Below are 20,471 nucleotides of genomic sequence, written 5' to 3' on the forward strand. Positions count from 1 at the left end.
TGCCGCTAGAAAGGGCAAGTGCGGGGCGGGGCTAAGAAAGCGCGCGTTCTGGGAGGGGGAGGGGCCGAGTTTAGGAGCGCCGCGTCACGTCCGGAAGACTTAGAGTCCGTGCGGAGGCGGTGCGGAGTGCTTCGGCTCTGGGCGGCTCGGAAACCAGTGCGCTCGGCGAGGCTGCGGCGGAGCCTCCGTAAAGAAGGTGCGGGAGGTTGGCAGCTTCGCTGGAAGCACGTCGAGCGGCGGTAGCAGCTAGGAGTCATGAGCGACAGCGGCGAGCAGAACTACGGCGAGCGGGTACGTAGAGGTGTTGCAGGGGGCGGCTGTGTGGTCCCAGCTTCTTGTATCTTTCTAGGCCCGTCGGCCTCGAGGCGGGTGATTTACACGCCGAAGTCTGAGGCCGGGAGCGATGGAAGTCAGGGGTTAGTTAGAAAGCCCCTGTGAAAAATATCTTTAGTCGTGAAGGAGGCCACCGGCGGGTGTAGGTAGCCTTGTCCCCGAGACGGCGGTTTTTTTTTTCCGTTATAAGGGGGCGAAGATTAAAAATGGCCGCTGCGTCCCCTCGGTGTTGGGGGAGGGGAGCAGTATCTTATTTCGCCGTTGCTCTCCTGCGAAGCCTCGCCGCAGCCATCTTGGATTGGCGGGCTGGGCGCGCTGCCAGAGGCACAAAATGGCGGAGAAGCCGCGCGTCAACGCGGGCCCGCGCCTCACGGTGCCGCGTGGGCTTGAAAGAAAAAAAGGCGACCTCCTTTGGCGACTTCCGTACTCAAGATAAGGAAGGCTCATCTTGTGGGCTCCGAAAGTATGGAGACTAGGAAGTTGGCGATTTTAGGAGGAGGAAAATGAATGCGGTAGACGAACGTTCTGGGCCCGTTAGCTTGAGGGGACTGTGCGCGGGCTTTGTGTTTGGGTTAAAAGGAGTGCTTTTATTTGATCCCAAGAGGGTTTTCAAAGCAAAGGTCATTATAGATCTGAAAAGAATAGACCACGAAGACGCTGAGATTTTGCTTTCAGGAGTGTTGTCCCGTTTACCCTCTCCTCCCCCACCGCGATTCCAGGAGAAATTGTCAGGGAAGAGTGTAGGGAGTCGTTCAATTGCATTGTAGTAGTTTTGTGTGTGTGTTTCGTTGGGGGTTTTTTTGTTGTTTAAGTCTCCGCCTTCCAAAAGTGGAGTTGGGTGAAGGTTGAGTAAATTGCAGGGATAAGACATTGTCGGGCTTAAACGGCATGTTGTGATGATTGGTTTCAGGGCCTTGGTATTGACGATGCAAAAAAAAAGGCTTGCCAGACTATTGCATAGCCAAAGATTAGGAGAATTTGTTAGTGTAAAACTGCCTAGAACTTGACACACACTTTATAAGAGTGAGTTGTTAGTATTTTTTTGTCTGGTAGAGTCACCTTAATATCTTAGTAATAATTGACAGGTAAATCTATTGAAGTATCTTAGCACAGTCGTATAAAACAGATTTGGGGTGAATTGATAGAAGGGTATTTTAATACAATACCTATGTGAATTCCTGGAACCTTAACTCAATGTGTAACTTTGGAGCCAAATCGGATCAATTTGATTTGCTAAGACCTCGCCTTTATATATAAGGGTGAATATTGGGTTTTTCTATTTTTTTTCCTAACATGATACAGCTTGCTGTGTCCACGGTGTATGCCTGCGGTTAGGTTTTCTTAGGTAAACAAAGTTTTGATTGAGCTCATTCTACCAGAAGTTGAATGTACTGTTGAAACTAATCCTAGGTGTTGTTACTAACTCAGTCGTTGAGAAAACACAACGACTGACTTTGGCTAAAGGGGCGCTCAGTTGAATGTAGCTGAGTAAATTACTTAAAATGGTGTGCTTGGGAAGATGAGAAATTTGGCTGAAGAAGAGTAAATTACCATATTTTGCAAAAGAAGGGAAGCAGTTGTAAATAGGTCCTGATTTGAGATCCAGCTCTAGAGGCATTGGCATCTCAGTTAATTAGAAATTTTTGATTTCGTTTTCCCCCTTTCTGGTACAAACTACGACCTAGTGTTTTTCACAGTTCTATTACATAGACTGGGTATTTACTGAATTCTAAGGAGAGAGTTAAAAGTTACGTGTCAGAAGTTGATACTTTTATGAGTCTTCTGGAAGAGATTTCTTTAAACTTTGAAATTTTGGGAAACTTATACAGTATTTTGCGTGGTGGTTCGTGGTGGCTTTCAGTTGGGGTAGTTAGAATAGACATGAAACGTGTTTCTGCTCATAAACAGTGTTTGGCAAAAGCGAAAAGAAAGGTAGATGAAACTGCTTAAATTTGCAATTAAAAAGCATAGGTAGAACAGGTCTCGACTAAATACTTACTTTTGTAAATGTCTGAAAGCAGTGGGAAAGTTGCCTTCTGGGTAATCTTCGTTCCTGGTTTGGATAACTTCTCTGGATCCTGAAAAATTACTTACTTTCATTCCACTCTGGGCCCTCCTAAACTAAATTAACTCAAGTCAATTCAGGAAATGCAGTCATGGTCTCCTTGTCCCCGGTAACTTTATAGAAGGTTACCAAACACACTTCCTAAGACCATAAATTCCTTTTCTAAATAGAATGAGGTTGTGTGTGATTATTAATTTGGTCACTCTGCAAGTGGCTTATTAGGCGAGTATGTTGAACTTGATCAAGTTCTACATACTTACAACTGTGGTTGGGTGTGTTCCCTTGTGTCCTAGGATGAGTTCTTGGGATTTTTGTAGTTCATGTCACACTTTTATTAGTGCACTCTTGGCTTGCACTTTTCTCAGTTTATCTGGCCAACCAACATAAAAAAGAAAATCCTTTTCCATCTCCAAAGTCAAGTCTTGCTCTTAACCAAACCATTTTTTTTGCAAAGCGGTTGACAAGTTCCTTTGTTAAAAAGAGGCAATCTTAAGTTATTTTGATTCACAATTTGGAAGTATGAGAGCATGGTAAGAGTTAGCAAGTTTAGAGGTGCATGATAATTGGGGAATTGTTGAATCTTTAAGGCTCAACGATAGTCAGTGTTTACGTACATAGGTTTGTATGTTTAATCTTGGTTTGGCACTGTTTTGCTGTTCCAACAGTTTTAATCGCAAATGAGTCTTAAGATCCAAAAAACTCAGTGGACCAAATGAGTTTATATTCTGTGAGATAAAGATTACAATGGCACACAGTTTAGGAAAATACTGATAGGACATTGGCTGTTTTGTAGAAGTAACATGTTTACAGTAGAGATATTATCTTTAGTCTTAATTTCTTAGAAATGAATAACACCTGGAATGCCATCCCATCAAACTGCCTTTCAAATTCTGCAGTTTTTCTCTTCTGCTTAATCTTAGATTGTCCCTTTTTTTTTTGTTCTTTTGTTTTCAGCCTCTAATTCTGATTTTCAAAACTAAAACATCTCAATCTGTTTCTTTCTAAAGAATTTTAGCCATTGCACCAAATTCCTTAAATAAAGAATTGTGTTAATGTTGAGTGAGAGGAAAATAGTTGCCATTGTTTTGTTTCACTGAGTCTGGTTAGGTACAAGTCTCTTGAAGAAACCAGGTTGAATATTTTTCTCGATTTTAATTAAGAATGCTTTAATGTTGTGAATATTGTCTGGCACTAGATATTGGCATTTTGAGACAGAAATTGCAAGTGATTACCAGGTAAGTACTACTGGTTTTGTCAAAAGGTTGAATAAGAATGCAAGTGATAGCACATGATGTTAAATGGAATTCACCTCATACAGCCCTTTCCCCTTATGTTGCCTCCAATAAAACCCAAAATCTGAATGGTGAATATTAAATCTCATAGTTGAGTTCACACTTTGCCCAAGAGAAAGATAATATATCCGTATGTCTTGAACCTTAGCATTGTGTGTAACCTTTTCTTAAAATAGTGATAGAAAGGTGAGTGATGTTTAGGCATTGTTAGTTTTACCCAGTGTAGATTTTGTGGATGTGGGTTATATAGAATATCGTCACTTAGTCTTGATTTTTAAGCGTCAAGTCCAAAAAAGTTCTTCACTATAGCAGGTTAGTCTTCAAATTCCCCCAACATCTTTGCTTTGAGTTGAGTTTTGGAGATTCTGTTAGATCATTATTTTATCAATGTTGATTGTTAATACAGGATGAATGAGGCCTGTTTTTGCATTGATTTGTATTTTTAGAAAGTCTTCTGAAAAGGTCAAAAAGCATACTTTAACTTTTGCTAGAAAATATTGTATGTTATATGAATGTATACTTAAAAGAACTTGTGCGTTTTTTTTGCAAAATGATCTTTTAAAAGCATGAGCTTACAACTAATGTAGACATGTCAGTTGGTTGATAAGAGCCAAGCTTACTGTAGCAGGATCAAGTATTTCTTTACCCCCTCCCAATATTTTAAAAAATTAGCTTTTCATCAACAACTTGCATGTTTTTAATACATGAATTCCGGTTGTAACCCCTAGTATCTTTTTAACAAAAACGTTGATGGCGAACATTTCTGCTTAGTTCTAAGGAGGATCTCTTAACCAAATGTGTGTAACAACAGCCCAATAGTTGATCTGGTTTTATTAAGTGGCCACATGAGCTGGATTGAAATAAAGTTAATATTTACAATACTTGGTTGTAGTCTTCGATTATAAAATAAAGTAAGGAATGGGGTAACAATGACAGCAGGAAGGTGCATCCATTTTTGAATAGTTGTGATATGTAAAGGTTTGGCCTCTATTCCACTACTTTCTGCATCTTAGCCCCATGTCTGTACATAATCTCTAGGAGGCCCTGAGGAAACCTGCTTGGGCATTCTGATTCCACGATTACATTTGTGCTGCCAGCAAACATTTCCCATTACATTTTAGTGATGGATATTAAAAAGGAAAATCAATTAACTGTGAGTCCCTTAAGTTTTAAAAAAAAACTTATATTTTCCTGGATTAAATAGATAGTAGTTGGTGTTGAAGAGCTATGCTGAAAATAATGCTTTCTTAGAAAAGACATCACACTACTTACCATAATAGCCATGGTGGTTTTTATGGCTGATAGGTATAATAAAAACTTTCGTTTCTCACCCCCACCCAGAGAAAATAAAGCTAGGCCAGGATATTACTGACAGTGCAATTAGAACAATCATAAGATGCAAATGCAGGATAAGGGAAAGCTAGGATGTTTTATAAAGGCAGTATTGTGTCCAGGGTGTTCAGCAAAGACATGTTTCATTGAGCTATTAAATGATACTGTCTTTTTAAATATTTCAGGAGGTGAGCTATAAATTTCTTTCAATCTCACCACCTTTAAAAGTAGGGTTTTCTCTTTTGGACAGCAGATGATTTTAATAGTTCATTGAGGGGGGAAATTGTAAAAAACTGAGAACACCATTGTTGGAGTTGTTTGTTCTGCTTTCTTTGCATGTAGTGCTGGGTCGACTAGATTTTGTTTGATACTAGTCTAAGATGGAAATTCATATTATAAAATCACATTAAGCACTTCTAGGGGTGGATTGAATACTATTGTCCAAATTTTTAGATTCCCTGGCATTGTATTTCTTTGAAATTTTTTTTGATATGCTATACAAAAATGCGTGGCATTAAATACAGTTCTCAGTTTATCTAGCCAGATCACAATTTGTAAAGCCTCTTCAACCCTGAGCCTTGTCATTATTGTACAAATGAATTGTCCGTGCTTTCCTTTCTTGCACTTTTGTATTGACATGTCACTTTTTGACTAGAAATGTGCTTTTGACACTTACATTCTATTGATGAATATAATAAGTAAGAAGTGTGAAATGTAATTATAGATTTTAACATGTTAGATGAACAGTAAATGTTCAGTTGCGCACTTCACATTGAACTTAAGCATGATAAATCTATTTTGGAGTAGACAAATGAGATTGATTACCATATATCAACAAGAAATTATGTAGTTTCAGTTTTTTGAGCTGCATATTCTAGTTTTTTTTTTTTTTAATCCAAAACATCAAAAGGGATTTTTTTTTTTCTAGTTTCAGTTTGGCACTGGATTTTATCCTGGAGTTTTAAAATATTCTTCATCCTGTTCTTTTTCTATTAAGGTTAATGTTGAAGAAGGAAAATGCGGAAGTCGTCATTTGACAAGTTTTATAAATGAGTATTTGAAGCTCAGGAATAAGTGAAGCTGAAATTTGAAAAAATAAAAGAAAGAATGCATGCTAATTATCAGACCAGAAGTCCCACTTGTAGAATATTGAGCAATTTGTGTGAAGTGGGGAAGATGAAAGAAGTCAGAATTTGAAACGGAAGAATGAAGAAAAGAAATAAAAATGAAGTTAAGATAAGAAGTAATCTGGAATCAGAAAGCACTACGCTAAGTAATTACTAGTCTGTTTATGTGTCCCTGTATATTTTGCTAAACATGCATGCATTATTTGTTTAATAGAAGAAAATATATACAGGGTAAAGAAGTGCCTTCCAGGGGAAACGTTTAAATTAGGTAATTCTAATTTTAACCTCTTAGTCAAATGATTGAATGCAATTTTAAAAAATAATCTATTGTAGTCAAATATCAGGCAGGAATGAGGTCTCCAAGCATGGGTAACAGTTGACTTCGTGTTGTCCCCTCTAGACTTTTCCTCTAACTTTGCTGATGCTGGGGCATCAGTGCCTACCTCTAGAGTTGGAACTGGTGGTCTCTGCCACCCCCACCCCTTTGGAATTTTAATGCACTGACCCCTGTCCTTCAATACTGAGCAGTGATAGTAAAGTGTTTCATAAGTTTGTCAAAGCTTTACTAAAGAATGTTACTGGGAAGGCGATGTGTCCAAACCCCCAACATCCAAATAAAGTATTGAACAGGATAGTTCTTGAGGCATTTATGAAAGCATCACTTTCCAGGTGGCATTAGTGGGAAACCAGGCCATTTGGGCCCTAACTTTAAAGGGAATGTTTTTGCTAAATTCATATGGCTGGTTCTTAATTCTTTTGTTTGGTGCCTTTTCCAGCTGTATAACTTATTACCAAAAATAAGTTGACTTTCCTTAGAATAAGATGGGTCGTGCAAGTTACGGGAAAATCTAACTTACAGTGACAATAGTAGCAGATTCTTTATTCAGGAATCAGCTTATTCCCTTTTCTTTTCTACTGTCAACAGTTAGAATGTGAAGAGGTATAGATTACATAGAGTAACTTTGTTCTGGACCCCACTTCCACAACCGGTGGGAAAATAAAGCCTGTAGTTCTGTCATTTCCTTTCTGTGTGTTTTGTTTTAGCTGAATAGAAGAGTCAGGTGACTGGTATAATGTTAACTTTCAGTTGGATGAGACAAGGAGAGTGTCAATAAGTAGTAGTAGCCAGCCAACAGCTGTCTTCTACCCTGTGGGAAAGCCAGGAGTGTCACTTCTCCTTCCTAAAGACAACCTTTTTAAAAAAAAAAAAAAACTGAGAGTTGTCAGATCTTAAATCTCTTAGGAAAAGTGACATGACATTTCCAAAAGGTTGCATTATTTTAAGAGTGTAGGGCCTAGTAAGTGTGTAGTTTGTACTTTTTATTCCTTTGTCTTATAGGTTGTTAAAGTATTTTAGCATTTGTGTTGCCTTAATACTGATTTGTAAAATTTCCTTATATAAGCTAATAGATTAATACATTACAGATTAGGTAGAGCAGGGAGGTAAAAAGGAAGTGGATGACTGAAAGATCCTTGGGGTTCAAAAGAGAAAAGTCCTGATAGCCCTCCAAGGAGAAGAATGCAGTTTGGAATTGACTATATGACTCAAGCTGTATATAGACATGAAGCAAAAATACATGGATGCTAGTGGACGGTATCATCCACTCCAGTTTTTTTCCCTTAACCAAGGCCTCTTTGTCACTGGCCTTTGGGGAGATAAGGAAGTGGAGGTGGGGGGGGACATGCTTCTTCTGGCACAGACAATGAAGTACAATACCTCAAGAAGGCTGATTAATGCCATTGGCAGGTAGAGCTGAGATGATCATAGAAACAAGGTTTCAGGAAGATGCTTTTGCCAAGGAAAAAATCATGGACACGGAGCATAAAGCTTCTGAAATTGACTAACTAAATGGGTGAGACTTAAATAGCATCATAAATGTCTGGTGCTTTTAAGAATTGGTTCTTAACCGACTAAAGGAACCTGTGTAGATTAAACTGTATACTTTAAGCCACTGTCTAAATCTAATTAGCCGCTTCTAGGTATTTTTAATTACACCGGAGAAAAGTAATGATTATATGGTTACTCCCACTTCTGTCATTTCTTTCAAAGAGTTTTCTGAAATATTCTTAGATTAGGAAGGTGTATAGATTAAAATGTTTTGTTCCATAAGATCGTGAGTCCTTGACTTTTTCAGGAATTTCTGACTATTTTGTTCATGCTAACTTTTAAGTTTATGATCCTTTTCCTTGAGGTATTGATATCCGGCTAGTGCTGCTTTTTGGTAGGGTTTTAATGTGTTGACATTTCTGGTTTTTTCAGTTTTAAGAGTGGACTTGGACTTTCTTTTCTATTTTTAGGGGCTTTCCCAGCTGCTCTTTGTAGATTTACTTATAGATTAAGATTGAAAGTTAATGTTAGGCATTTAACAGTTGACTAATAGTTTCAAGTCTCATATTTTCTAGACTAAATTTCTTTGCATATATTTCTTTGCATGACCAATGTAACTACAAAGGGGTTTGACTTCTACAGTATCCTGGGTGAGAAAACCAAGTGTCAGTGTGGAAGGGAAAATTTCTGCTTTCTAGTCTAAGAAGTGGTTGCTTGAAAAATGTGTATATTTGTGCATGGCTAGGTTACATCAGGTTGAGTTGTTAACATTTTATAGTTGGAGATAACTATCTTTGACCTAAAATTTCATATGGGGGGGGGGTTGTTAGTCTTATGTTCTAGTCTAGAAATGCTCTCTTCCTTAGTGGACTGATTAGCATAGCATCTTAGCTTGGAATAAGACTTCTGTTTAATGAAGCAAGAGGTTTAAAAGGAATCTTGATTTTTTTTGGTATCCTCCTTTTTTTAATACTCATAGAATAGTTTCATTGGTATCTTTATCTCCTACACTAAGACATCTTAGCCAAGGCATCTTTGTATCCAAGAGTGTCTTCTCCCCTGCTTTCCTTTCTAGATCACTGTTTGCTCAGATTTCCATTAAAGGTTTAAAATCATTCCATGAAATAATGTGCCATGGGAGTAAACAAAGCCTTTGTAACTTTTGGGTTCCTTATTTCTACTTTCTAGTACCTGCCACAGGCAGGTACTACCCCCATTTTTGAGAACTTTGTCAAAGTAAAGGTAAAATGTTCTAGTGTCCAGAATAATTGCCAGGAAAGGCAAGGGATTATCAGGAGCTGCAGTGCATCTTTCAGCCAGCCCTTGATGTTAAAGTCAGCTATTATTAATAATGAAGAGAACCATTTTTTCCTTTGCATGTCTGTGCAGTCACTAAAAGGGAGTGAGAGGGCAGGCTGTTGCATGATGCCCCTTCACACCATGTTTTATGATGGCTGTATAAATTTGAAGTTTCAGTAATTGTTTTAGTTCTGGAGACCAGAACTCATTTTAACTTTGCTGAGTTACTCTTCCTTGTTTCAATCTTTAAGTCTTAATTTGTTTCTTCTGCATAACATTAAAAAAAATTATCCCTTGAGCATTATAGGAAGAATCTTGCACATTTTCTCCATATGCTATAAATCACAGAATGTATGTTTTGGGCTGTAGTTTAAAATAACCTGTGTCTTCCTTCAAGAAGGTCTACCAAGATAGAAAGGTCTCTTCTGATAACTTTTGTCCAGCAGTTCCAACATTAACTACAGTGACTTAATGCAGTGTCCTTTTTTAAAATTGACCATTTCACTCTGTCTTGGGTGGGAAGAGTCAGCAATTTTTTTTTTTATGCCTTTTAATTTTAAGATGGGTAAGATTGTCTTTTTAGGTATTGGATTCTCCTTTGGTTCTGTCTTACGTTTCTGTTTTGATTCCTTGGCAAAGCTTTCCATAGTTCCATTGCTTGCTATATTTGTGTGCTGCTTCTGGTAAATTGACTTTTCCTTAGGATCATGGATGTACTAGTCCTGTTAATTCATTCCTTGGCTAGTTTCTTTAGAAGACTTTTTTGATGCCAGTCACCTATGCAGCTAGTCCCAATTTTGGATCATATATATGTAAACTTTGCCTTTTGCATACAGTCCCTGAACTTGGTTGCTTCTGGGCCCTATGAATTAATCTATTGTGGTTTTAGTGTGTCTTACATAACTTCAATCTTAATCATTCCCAGTTTTCCATCTGTTTACCCTGGTACATCTCCGTTTACCTGAGGAAGCTGTAGATCTCTGGTACTTTCTCTAGTGATTCTGCAGAGTTAACTGCTTCTCTGTTGTAGTTCTATTTGGTTCTTCAAGGATCTTGGTGGCTTCCCACTGGTTAGATGTAATAGGGTCTTAACAGTCAAGTGTCCTTCAAAAGCTAGTCCTTTATTTCCATTACATTTCTATTTCGGTAGGGCTTGAAACATCATCCTTGTCTCTCCACTCAACAATAAGTACAACTTGAAAAGGTGAGATCTTACTTTTTTAAGGCATTTTAAAAGTAAGTTTTATGAATTTCATAGGGTTTGGTTTCGTTGATTGTTACTTGATTGAAATAGGTATAAGGTGTAGGTGTCATAGTTAATAAGGTTCTTTCTTTAGTCTCAATGGAGTAATGTTCCCGAAACACAGTCCTTGGACAGCTCCCTTAACTGCTTGGCTTTGGCACCCCTTTCTGAAGAGTGGGGTCAGTTAACTCTTAATCCCTGCTCCAAAAAAGGTGGAAAGGTCAAGTTAATTGACTTATGTCAGTTGGAGCAATGTAACTATTAATATCAGGTATATTCAGTTCCTGCCCTTACCTGTGTTTTCTTATCTTGGAAGGGGATTGCTTTCCCTCGCCATTTACCTCACAGCAGCTTATTTGTTTTTAAAGTTGCCCAGAAAGTATACAAATTAAACTTTTGACATCTGCGTGTAGGAATCCCGTTCTGCTTCCAGAAGTGGAAGTGCTCATGGATCTGGGAAATCTGCAAGGCATACCCCTGCAAGGTCTCGCTCCAAGGAAGATTCCAGGCGTTCCAGATCAAAGTCCAGGTCCAGATCTGAATCTAGGTAAGAAAGACTGTCTTGGGATTTTCTTCTGTTACTCTTAGCTGTGAAATTGGTGTGTGCTTTGTAAATTAGGAAGCTAGAGAGGGTTAGATCATTTGTTGGCCTATTTAATACCGGTACTAGAAATGAACTTAATTGTAAGTTCTGGGAGAGAAGACTAAGTGGTTAAGAGCCAGCCTGGGCTTTTGGAGTTAGGGTTCAAATCTTACTCTATTTTTTTTTCCTGACTTGGGCAGATTACTTAACCTTTTTCAACCTTAGCTTTCTTTTCTATAAAAGGCAAGTTAGTAATAGCACTAACTCTTCATAATTGTTGCGAGGATTCACTGAGTTTAAGTATGCTGCTTTATTAGTATGGCAAATATATTGGAGAATATGGCTTTCAGTAACTGCAATTCTTGATAAATAGGTGTGGCCTAGTATTATATACATGTATTTTACCACAAAAATACTTCACCAGAGCGCATTCTTTTTTTTAACGTTGGTCAAAGGTAGGCTATACGTCTTGGTTTGCCCGGTATGGCCCCAGTTTATGCCTGTTATCAGGCTTGATTATAGAGTACCTCTTTTCTCTCTTACAACTTGTCCTGGTTTATATCACAATTGATAATGCTCACTCTAATTAAGAACAATTGGTTGATTTTAGTGGCTGGAGAAAGCTACTATGATGGTGATTTTATCTAAATGAATGGTGGACATAATTGGAGGAGCAGAAAACAGGGTGGTATTCTGAGTTGAAGAGAACACAAATCAAGCTATGAAACACTATGTTTTCATGATTTTCAAAAGATAATTTTCCCTTTCTTCCTTAGTTATTTTAGGAAATGTTAGAAGAGAGATAGTGGTGGTTTTGCAACTTTTCGTAGAGTTGAAGTAAGACAATAGAGCAGCAAGTATAGATTCCACTTGGCACCATTTGTTAGTAAATGCCTGGCTTGTGTTCCGTCTTTTGATGTGTAACTCTAGAATAGATGTTTTTAAAAATTGAAAGCTGTGTCTTATTGTCGGTTATTCAGTCATAACCTCTAAGCTTTTGTCTTGCAGGTCTAGATCCAGAAGAAGTTCTCGGAGGCATTACACAAGGTCCCGCTCTCGGTCCCGCTCCCATAGAAGATCCCGTAGCAGGTCTTACAGTCGAGACTATCGAAGACGGCATAGCCACAGTCATTCTCCCATGTCTACTCGAAGGCGTCATGTTGGGAATCGGGTAAGGTGAAAAAATTGTGGTTTTAAAGTTGTGGACCCAACTATAGGCACTTTAGATAACACAAATTTTTTACTGTTTTTAAGTTAGGACTTTATATTATTTTACACTGGAGGTTTCGCATTGAATAAGCATATTAAGACAGTCCTTTCGTTTATTTTTAAGCTATCTTCAAAGTGATGTCCAGAGGTTGCCTTACCAGTCACATTTATTTTTTATTTATTTTTAAAGATTTTTATTTTTTTATTTATGCAATAGCTGGGGTACAGGCCAGAGGCGCAGGAGGGTGAGAGGATTCACCAGAGACAGTGGAGAGCAGAACAGGCGGACAGACTGAAAGCACTGCTGAGGGGAGCAGCGGTCGCGACAGGACAGGTCTGCTGTGCCATCTGGGAATCTCCCAGGCTGGCCAGGAATTGAACCCATCACAGTGCTGTGCTCAACCCGCTGTGCCACCAGGGAGGCCCCATATCAGTCACATCTAAACAAAACATTGTCACATTGATTGCACCATTACAAAAGCATGTAGTACTGTTACTGAGGTCTTTTGGGATGTAATATACTTTTTACAAAATGTTCTGTTCACTTTCCCATTGAAAAAAAGTGTGTTTCCATTCAGGTATAGGTTTTCCCCTACTAGTAAAGCATGAGTATTTATTTTACTTTGGGTATTAAGTTATGTTTTGAGCTTGGGAGTGTTTATTTCTCATATAAAATTATATGGGGAAAGTTTGAGCCTTCCCAGACACAAAATAACTACCAAGTCATACCAAATGGGGCATTCTACTTTAAGGTAGCAAGAAAACTTAACTTGTATTGAGGCTTCTCTTACCTTCATGAGAAGTTCCAAATGGGGGGGTGGTATTTGAGTGAGTGGAATGGAATTTGTCTACATAACAAAAAACTAGTGGAATAAAACGTTTTGGTAAATTCATTGTAGCAACTAGAATATCAGCAGCCTGTCCTTTTTCTTTATTGTAATGATTGCAAGAAGGGTTGGATACACCTATAGCTTCACTTACGTGTATATGTGAACTCCATGATACGGTCTTTTCCAAGTAAAGAATCAAGATGAGCATGCCCTTCTGTTGTCTCTTACAGTGCAGAACATTTCATTGAATGGGCATTATATCAGTATTTTAATCATTTATCCTTTTTCTCTGACTCAAAAGGCTATTTCTCATCCTTCTGTTGGATGTTGTAAATGTGTGCACATTGCTTAGAAATTCCTAAAATGTGTGATTGCTTTAGCAGATTGCCCTTCAGTCTCCAAACAGGATGCCAGTTTACTTTTCACTAATCTGAGCCCCTAATTCCCCACTTAACTCTAAAGTTGAAAAGTCATTTCTTATGTAGTCTCTTCTGCCCATTCTCAAATACACTTGCTAGCAATATTTTCGAAAGTATTTAATTGATTATCTGCTTTAATTGATAGTGACATTTTTTGACTAATTTGTGTATGTCTGGGTTGTTTTTTTTTTTTTTTAACTTTAGAACAAATTTTTTAAGTTTTAAAGACCCATTTTTCTATTTCTAGGCAAATCCTGATCCCAACTGTTGTCTTGGAGTATTTGGATTGAGCTTGTACACTACAGAGAGAGATCTAAGGGAAGTGTTCTCTAAATATGGCCCCATTGCTGATGTGTCTATTGTATATGACCAACAGTCTAGACGTTCAAGAGGATTTGCCTTTGTATATTTTGAAAATGTAGATGATGCCAAGGAAGTAAGTAATGTCTTACCTGTATAAAATACAATTCTATTAATTCCAGAGTACTGATGAACAAGTGCTAGGGTAAAGCCCGTTTCGCTTTTATGGCGTAAATAGTGTGCAACTGTGGTTTGAGTAAAGGACATTGTTATAGCAGCAAGTATTGGCGTGTATAGCATTTTGAATTTATTTTTTCAGAAATAGAACTATAGCAGTTGGTCCATTAACCCCCCCCCCCCTTTGTGGCCCAACACAGCACCCACCGTGTTATTTGAAGTAAGTCCCAACATACCGCTTCATACAAAAGCTATTGAAGATAATGGCATATATTTAGGGCTTACAATATTCCGTCTTTGTTTCCATTGGCTATCTTCTAGAGTGGAGCAAAACATTTTAAAGGTAAAAGTTATGACTTAGGAAAAAGGAAGTGGTTTTGATTATATATTTGGTGACAGGTTTTTATATTTAACTTGAAGCAACATAAGTTTTGATATAGATACTAAAGTTAAAATTTGAGGGTGTGAATCTGTTCTTTAAACACATTGCTCTAGATAAAATTATCTTAGAGTTCTTTATAAAAGTGAACATTTGAAAGCCATAAACTATTTTAAAGGTGACCTCATCTACTATTTCTCCCTCCTCAAATAAGTTCTGAGCCAGATGTTCAAGTTTCTGAAATGGAAATTTTTTTAAGTACATACCGTGTTAGTGTGTACTACTTGCAAGCTTCCTTCATCTTTTCTTTAACATTTTTTGCTTCCAGAGACATCCATAAACTTTTCTGTGAAGGATTACACCATAATTATTTTTGGCTTTGTGAGCTTTAGGCTCTCAGTTACAGCTTTTCAGCTCTGCTGTTGTAAAGCAAAAAGAAGCCGTAGACATGTAAATCAGTGGAGCTATGTTCATGTTACTTTATCATGAAATATTTTGAACTCATTTTTCCTCCTAGCCATTTAAATATTGGGGGATTCAGGATTTGTCAACTAAATAATGCTGTAAAATAGAAATAGTGTGTCACATTTATAATTGGGCATAATAATCATGTTAAGTATTTTGTGGGTTAGATCAGCCTTTGTAGCTTTTTGGTTAAATTCTGAGTTTCTGTTGCTAGCTTTTACAAATAAATTTACTAGGGGGAGCAGCTACTAACCTGTTGCTAAGAAGGAATCCTACTAAGATGTAGGACATGTGTTATGGTCAACGTTAAAAGAATTTAATGCACCAAAAAGTAAAAGGGAGTAATATGTCTGGTTTAAGTTTTCGGTGGAGGTCATTTATGGTTATTGAATAACAACTGTATATCCATGATATATATAACTACTTATGTATCTGTCTTTCAAAGGCAAAGGAGCGTGCCAATGGAATGGAGCTTGATGGACGTAGAATCAGAGTTGATTTCTCTATAACAAAAAGACCACATACACCAACACCAGGAATTTACATGGGGAGACCTACCTAGTAAGTTTAATTTTGATGGTTAATTTTGTTCACTTCCTCCAAGGAATGGGGGGTGTGGGGACTCTGGCATTTCATTTAATTACACCACAACGAAAATCATTCTTTTCACTGGCTAAAACTATATTCAGTATAGTACATTAGTAGAAACACTATTTGTACTAAATGTTTTGATCCTCGTGATTAAGTAGACCGCATCCCACTTAATCATAAAGTAATGCCATATATTTTGCTTTGCTGGGTAATGAAATGTTACTGATTAGGCCATTTCTCCTGATAATGAAAACCAAACCATATAATGGGGATGGGGCAGTTTATAAAAATGCTGTTTAAGGACATAGTAAGTTTTTATTCCCTTAAGCATTGGAAAACTTAAACCTTCAGTGTTTTGAAATGTGAGACAGTGCTTCCTTCCTTGGTCATTATGACCAGTGAATATTTTATTGACTGAAAGCTCCAAAATAAATTCATTTACTTTAAATACAGTGCACTTACAAGGAAGAGGTTTGTAATGTACTACTTTCAGTCTACTTCTGTAGACTAAAGATCTTCCCGGTACCACTTTCCTCATACATAATGTATTTTACTCTCCTCTGGGGTAAATGTGGGATTACCAAACTTGAGTTGTTGTTGAACACAAATTAGTAAGAATCTGCCTCCTTAACCATAAAAGCACTGGTAATTATTTGTATACATTGTATGTGAGAAGAGAAAAGGCAAAGGTGACTTAATTCAGCATAAGTGACTTCATGGGGTAAAAGTATTCATTTTCTAATTAACATAGTAGTAGGAAAGCATTGCCTGGAGATTCATAGTTACTAGCAGATATCTTTTTGTTGAGGGAAAAGGGATAAAGAGGTTGAAACAGTTGTCTAGTGTCCATAAGCTTGCTTGTGTGGCCTGTATGTTAACCCCCAAGACCCAAATGAGATAGTCACATGTTCTGCTACTGATCCATTTTTAACAACAGATATTAAATTACTGTTTACAGTGGCAGCTCACGACGTCGTGATTACTATGACAGAGGCTATGACCGAGGTTATGATGATCGGGATTACTATAGCAGATCATACAGGTGAGTTAACCGTGGAGATTAACATTGCCAAGAACTCGAAGGAAGCATCAACTCTTATAAAGCACCACTGTACCTAAGTTTTAGCCTTTACTAGAAGCTTTCCCTTTTATACTTAAAAAATCCAGGAGTAGAGTTTTAAAACACCGCTTTATAAAAAGCAATTTTTAAAAGTATCTAATGTGTCAATAGATAGAACATGGGGGTGAATCTTAGAGTGAAGTTATTATGAAAGGACAACAGAGAATATTATAATAGCTAAGGGGGTTTATTAGGAAAATGCTTGTTATACTTGAAAAACACTTCTTTATGTTTTGAGAGTACTTGAACAGATAAAAATGAAGTGACAGTGTATTTTAGCAAGGCAGGCAACTTAGGCCTTCCCTAGCCAAAATGTAATTTTGTGTAGTATGCATTGACCACAGCAAGTGAGAGGTGAATATTTTAATATATTAAGATTTAAAAAAAAAAAGATTATTTATTTATTTATTTATTTATGCAAGCAGTGGGTACAGTCAGAAGTGCGGGAGGGTGAGAGATTTCACCAGAACGGAGAGCAGAGCAGGCAGACCAATGAAGTACACTGTTTGAGGGGAGCAGCGGGTGGCAGGAGAGGTCTGCGCGCCATGTGGGACCCTCGCCCGGTGGCCAGGTATCGAACCAGCGCTGTAGAGGCTGCGGGCAGCTTCGCAACACAATGCTCAACTGCTGTGCCACCAGGGAGGCCCAAGATTTTTTTTTAATGCATATAAGACCTCGGTTGTGAGGGATGAGAGGATTCACCAGAAACAGTGGGGAGCAGAACAGTCAGATTGACTGAAATACACTGCTGAGGGGAATAGCCAGCAAGGGTAGGAGAGGTCTGCTGTACCATGTGGGTCAGCTCCCTGGCCAGGGATAGAACCCATGCCACGGTGGCTGGTGATAGCTTGATTGCGCTGACTGAGACTAACCCCTGCACCACATTTTAATTCATTCAAGCATTTATTTAGAAATGTTACTTGTTTTATCAAATTTGTTCTAGCCACAAGAGAGAGCTATAGGCCCATTTGCAAAAAGGGATGTCTTATCATTTCACTTACAAGAAACGAGTTTTTATTTCTGTTCTTTGATTTTTCTGCATTAATGGTATATTTCAGAAGAACTTGCAAAAATGAATATGTTGTTTTTCTGCTCTTACAGAGGAGGAGGTGGAGGAGGAGGAGGATGGAGAGCTGCTCAAGACAGGGATCAGATTTACCGGTATGCCAGGAGAGAATTTCCAATCTGTAAAACAGTATGGCTCACATAAAAACCCCACTTTACAAGTATTTTGATAAATTATAAGTGGCATTCAGAACTAGATTGCATAAAAGTTCATTTAGATACTATAAATGAATCTTAATGACAGGTTAGCAGATTATTGTCGGATCAATATGGCGGAATTAGACCTGATAGATTGTGATTATGATAAAAGTGTATCATTTGTAATCTGTGGAGAATTAGACTATCTTGACATTTGTTTACAGAAGACGGTCACCTTCTCCTTACTATAGTCGTGGAGGATACAGATCACGTTCCAGATCTCGATCATACTCGCCTCGTAAGTTATTCTGATGATTTTCTTTTAAAAAAAAAAAAAAAGATTGGGGCCTCCCCTGGTGGCTTAGGCGGTTGAGCGCTGTTCTGAAGCTGTCCGCAGCCTCTGTAACGCCGGTTCAGTCCTGGCCGGCGAGGGTTCCACATGGAGTGCTCCCCTCAGCAGTGTATTTCGTCAGTCTGCCTATTGCTCCCCGCTGTCTCTGGTGAGTCCTCTCACCCTCCCTCGAATCTTACTTTACCCCGGTTCTTGTATAAATAAATATAAAAAAATAAAAGATTTATTATTTATGCATAGATAACTGTAGTGTAGGTCAGAGGTATGGGGGTGAGAGGATTCACCAGAGACATAGTGGTTGGCGGAACAGGCAGATCTACTGAAATACACTGCTGAGGGGAGCAGGGGACAAGCCAGGAGGGGTCTGCTGTGCCATGTGAGTTAGCTCCCTGGCTGGGGATCGACCTCATGCTGCAATGGCTTCATAGTGCTGATACTTAACCCCTTGTTGCACCAGGGAAGCCTGATAATGAGTTTCCTTACATATTGTAATGGTATGATGTTTCCTGGCTTACCAAACTACAGCAACTGTTCCTTTGACAGAGATTGGATTAATTCATGGATTAATTCAAATAGTTGTATTTTGCACACATAAACATATCCCACATTTTGTGTCTAGGGTAAAGGAAAAGTATATGAGAACATTTCTTGGAATCCTACTTTTAGACCTAATTAATGTAGGAAATGTATATTCTGTTGCCATTTGTGACTTCTCTTTGTAAGTTTAATACCCTTTGAAAACATCTGAGGGTCTAAAGCCTCAGCTCTCCCTTGCTGCTGCTGTTTCTGTTAATTATCTTGACACTGAAGCATATTTCTTTTCTTCTCAGGTCGCTATTAAAGCATGAAGTTGAAAACATTCTGAAACATGCCCTACAGTTGGGATATTGTTTGTGGACAATATTTTTTATTGTCTCCTGTTTAAAAAGTGAACAGTGCCTAGTGAAGTTAGGTGACTTTTACACCTTTTATGATGACTACTTTTGGTGGAGTTGAAATGCTGTTTTCATTCTGCATTTGTGTAGTTCGGTGCTTTGTTCAAAGTTAAGTGTTTTCAGAAAAGTATGTTTTGCATGTATTTTTTTACAGTCTAAATTTTGACTGCTGAGAAGTTTCTATTGTACAAAACTTCATTTAAAAGGTTTTTCTACTGAATCCAGGGTATTCTGAAGATCGGCGTCTGTGTGTAAAATGCTACCAAATGGCAAAAAGCAACAATAAAGTTTGATTTTTACTTTTCTTTCTAACATATCGATGCTTAGCAGAACTGTTAAGATTAGGTTGTCAGTAGTAAATTTCAGGACAAAAAAAAATTGCCCGTTTTCCTCCAGTCCATGATACATACCATACTTAATATACCTGCAACTAAGTGTTAAAAATTACGCTCTGTAACTCTGTACTGCTAGTATTAGAACTAAAGATCTTTCAATGCAGCAAATGCTTAATGCTTATATAAATGTGGAATTGTCAGCCTTTATGTAATCTGTATTATATATAGCAGGGAATAAGAAGAGTTACACAGTGTATGCCTTTAAAAGGCTATTTCTTAAAGCTGTTACAAGGGGATAATGGTATTTCAACCTAGTTATCAGCAAGTGACAATACATTCCACCACAATGTACTCTTGTTGTTCTAGCTCTTAGATTATATGAAAAAACTTGGGTGCTCAGAGTTTGGGGAAAGAGAAGGGAACACTACACCTGTGTTGTGGATGATCTGAAGACTTTGCCTGTTCATTTTTTAAATATTATTTTCAGGTCCTTTGCTTACCAAAGGAGGCCCAATTTACTCAAATGTTTTGAGAACTGTGTTTAAATAAACGCAAATGAAATGAGAAAAAGGCTGGTACAACTCAGTTTACAAAGAAGATTTTTTTTTTTGTTTTGATACTTAACAGTTACGGTTCTTTCATACTTTTTAGTTCCTAATGCAGTATCCCTTGGCCTGAGATACATAATTTTTGCTGGTTTTGGAAATACATACTATATGTTTATGGGAAATTCAGTGAGAGTGAGTCACTAGGCATTGAAATGATTCTCTCTACTTCAGAATGACTTCTGTTAAGTAATTTTAGTTTCCACGCGACCCAGGGTATACCTGAAACATGTATTACTAATCAATTTAGTTTTGTTTCGATGGCCAATTCTAGGGGAATTTCTGTAGGCAGGTAATTAAGCTTTATGAACCTACTGACCTTTTTTAGTACTTAGATGTTGTTTAGTAAGTCCCAGTACTTTATAGAGCACTTGATGTTTTTAGTGTGTAGCAATTGTAGTATAGCATATACTTTAGTTCAAATAACTGAGTGCCAAAAGTGACCATCC

The 20,471-nt window shown here is 37.9% G+C and overlaps 1 protein-coding gene across 1 annotated transcript; it reads left to right on the top strand.

The window, feature by feature from the left end:
* Positions 1-255: 255 nt before the first annotated feature.
* Positions 256-18,107, top strand: TRA2B (transformer 2 beta homolog; the record flags this gene model as incomplete). Its single annotated transcript, XM_084231735.1, has 8 exons — positions 256-291; positions 10,933-11,066; positions 12,111-12,273; positions 13,808-13,996; positions 15,327-15,442; positions 16,431-16,514; positions 17,694-17,753; positions 18,020-18,107. The coding sequence occupies 8 exons, from the start codon at positions 256-258 to the stop codon at positions 18,105-18,107; spliced, it is 870 nt and encodes a 289-aa protein (XP_084087861.1).
* Positions 18,108-20,471: the final 2,364 nt, after the last annotated feature.

Source organism: Talpa europaea, assembly GCF_964194135.1.
Source record: "Talpa europaea genome assembly, chromosome: 4".
Lineage (NCBI taxonomy): Eukaryota > Metazoa > Chordata > Mammalia > Eulipotyphla > Talpidae > Talpa > Talpa europaea.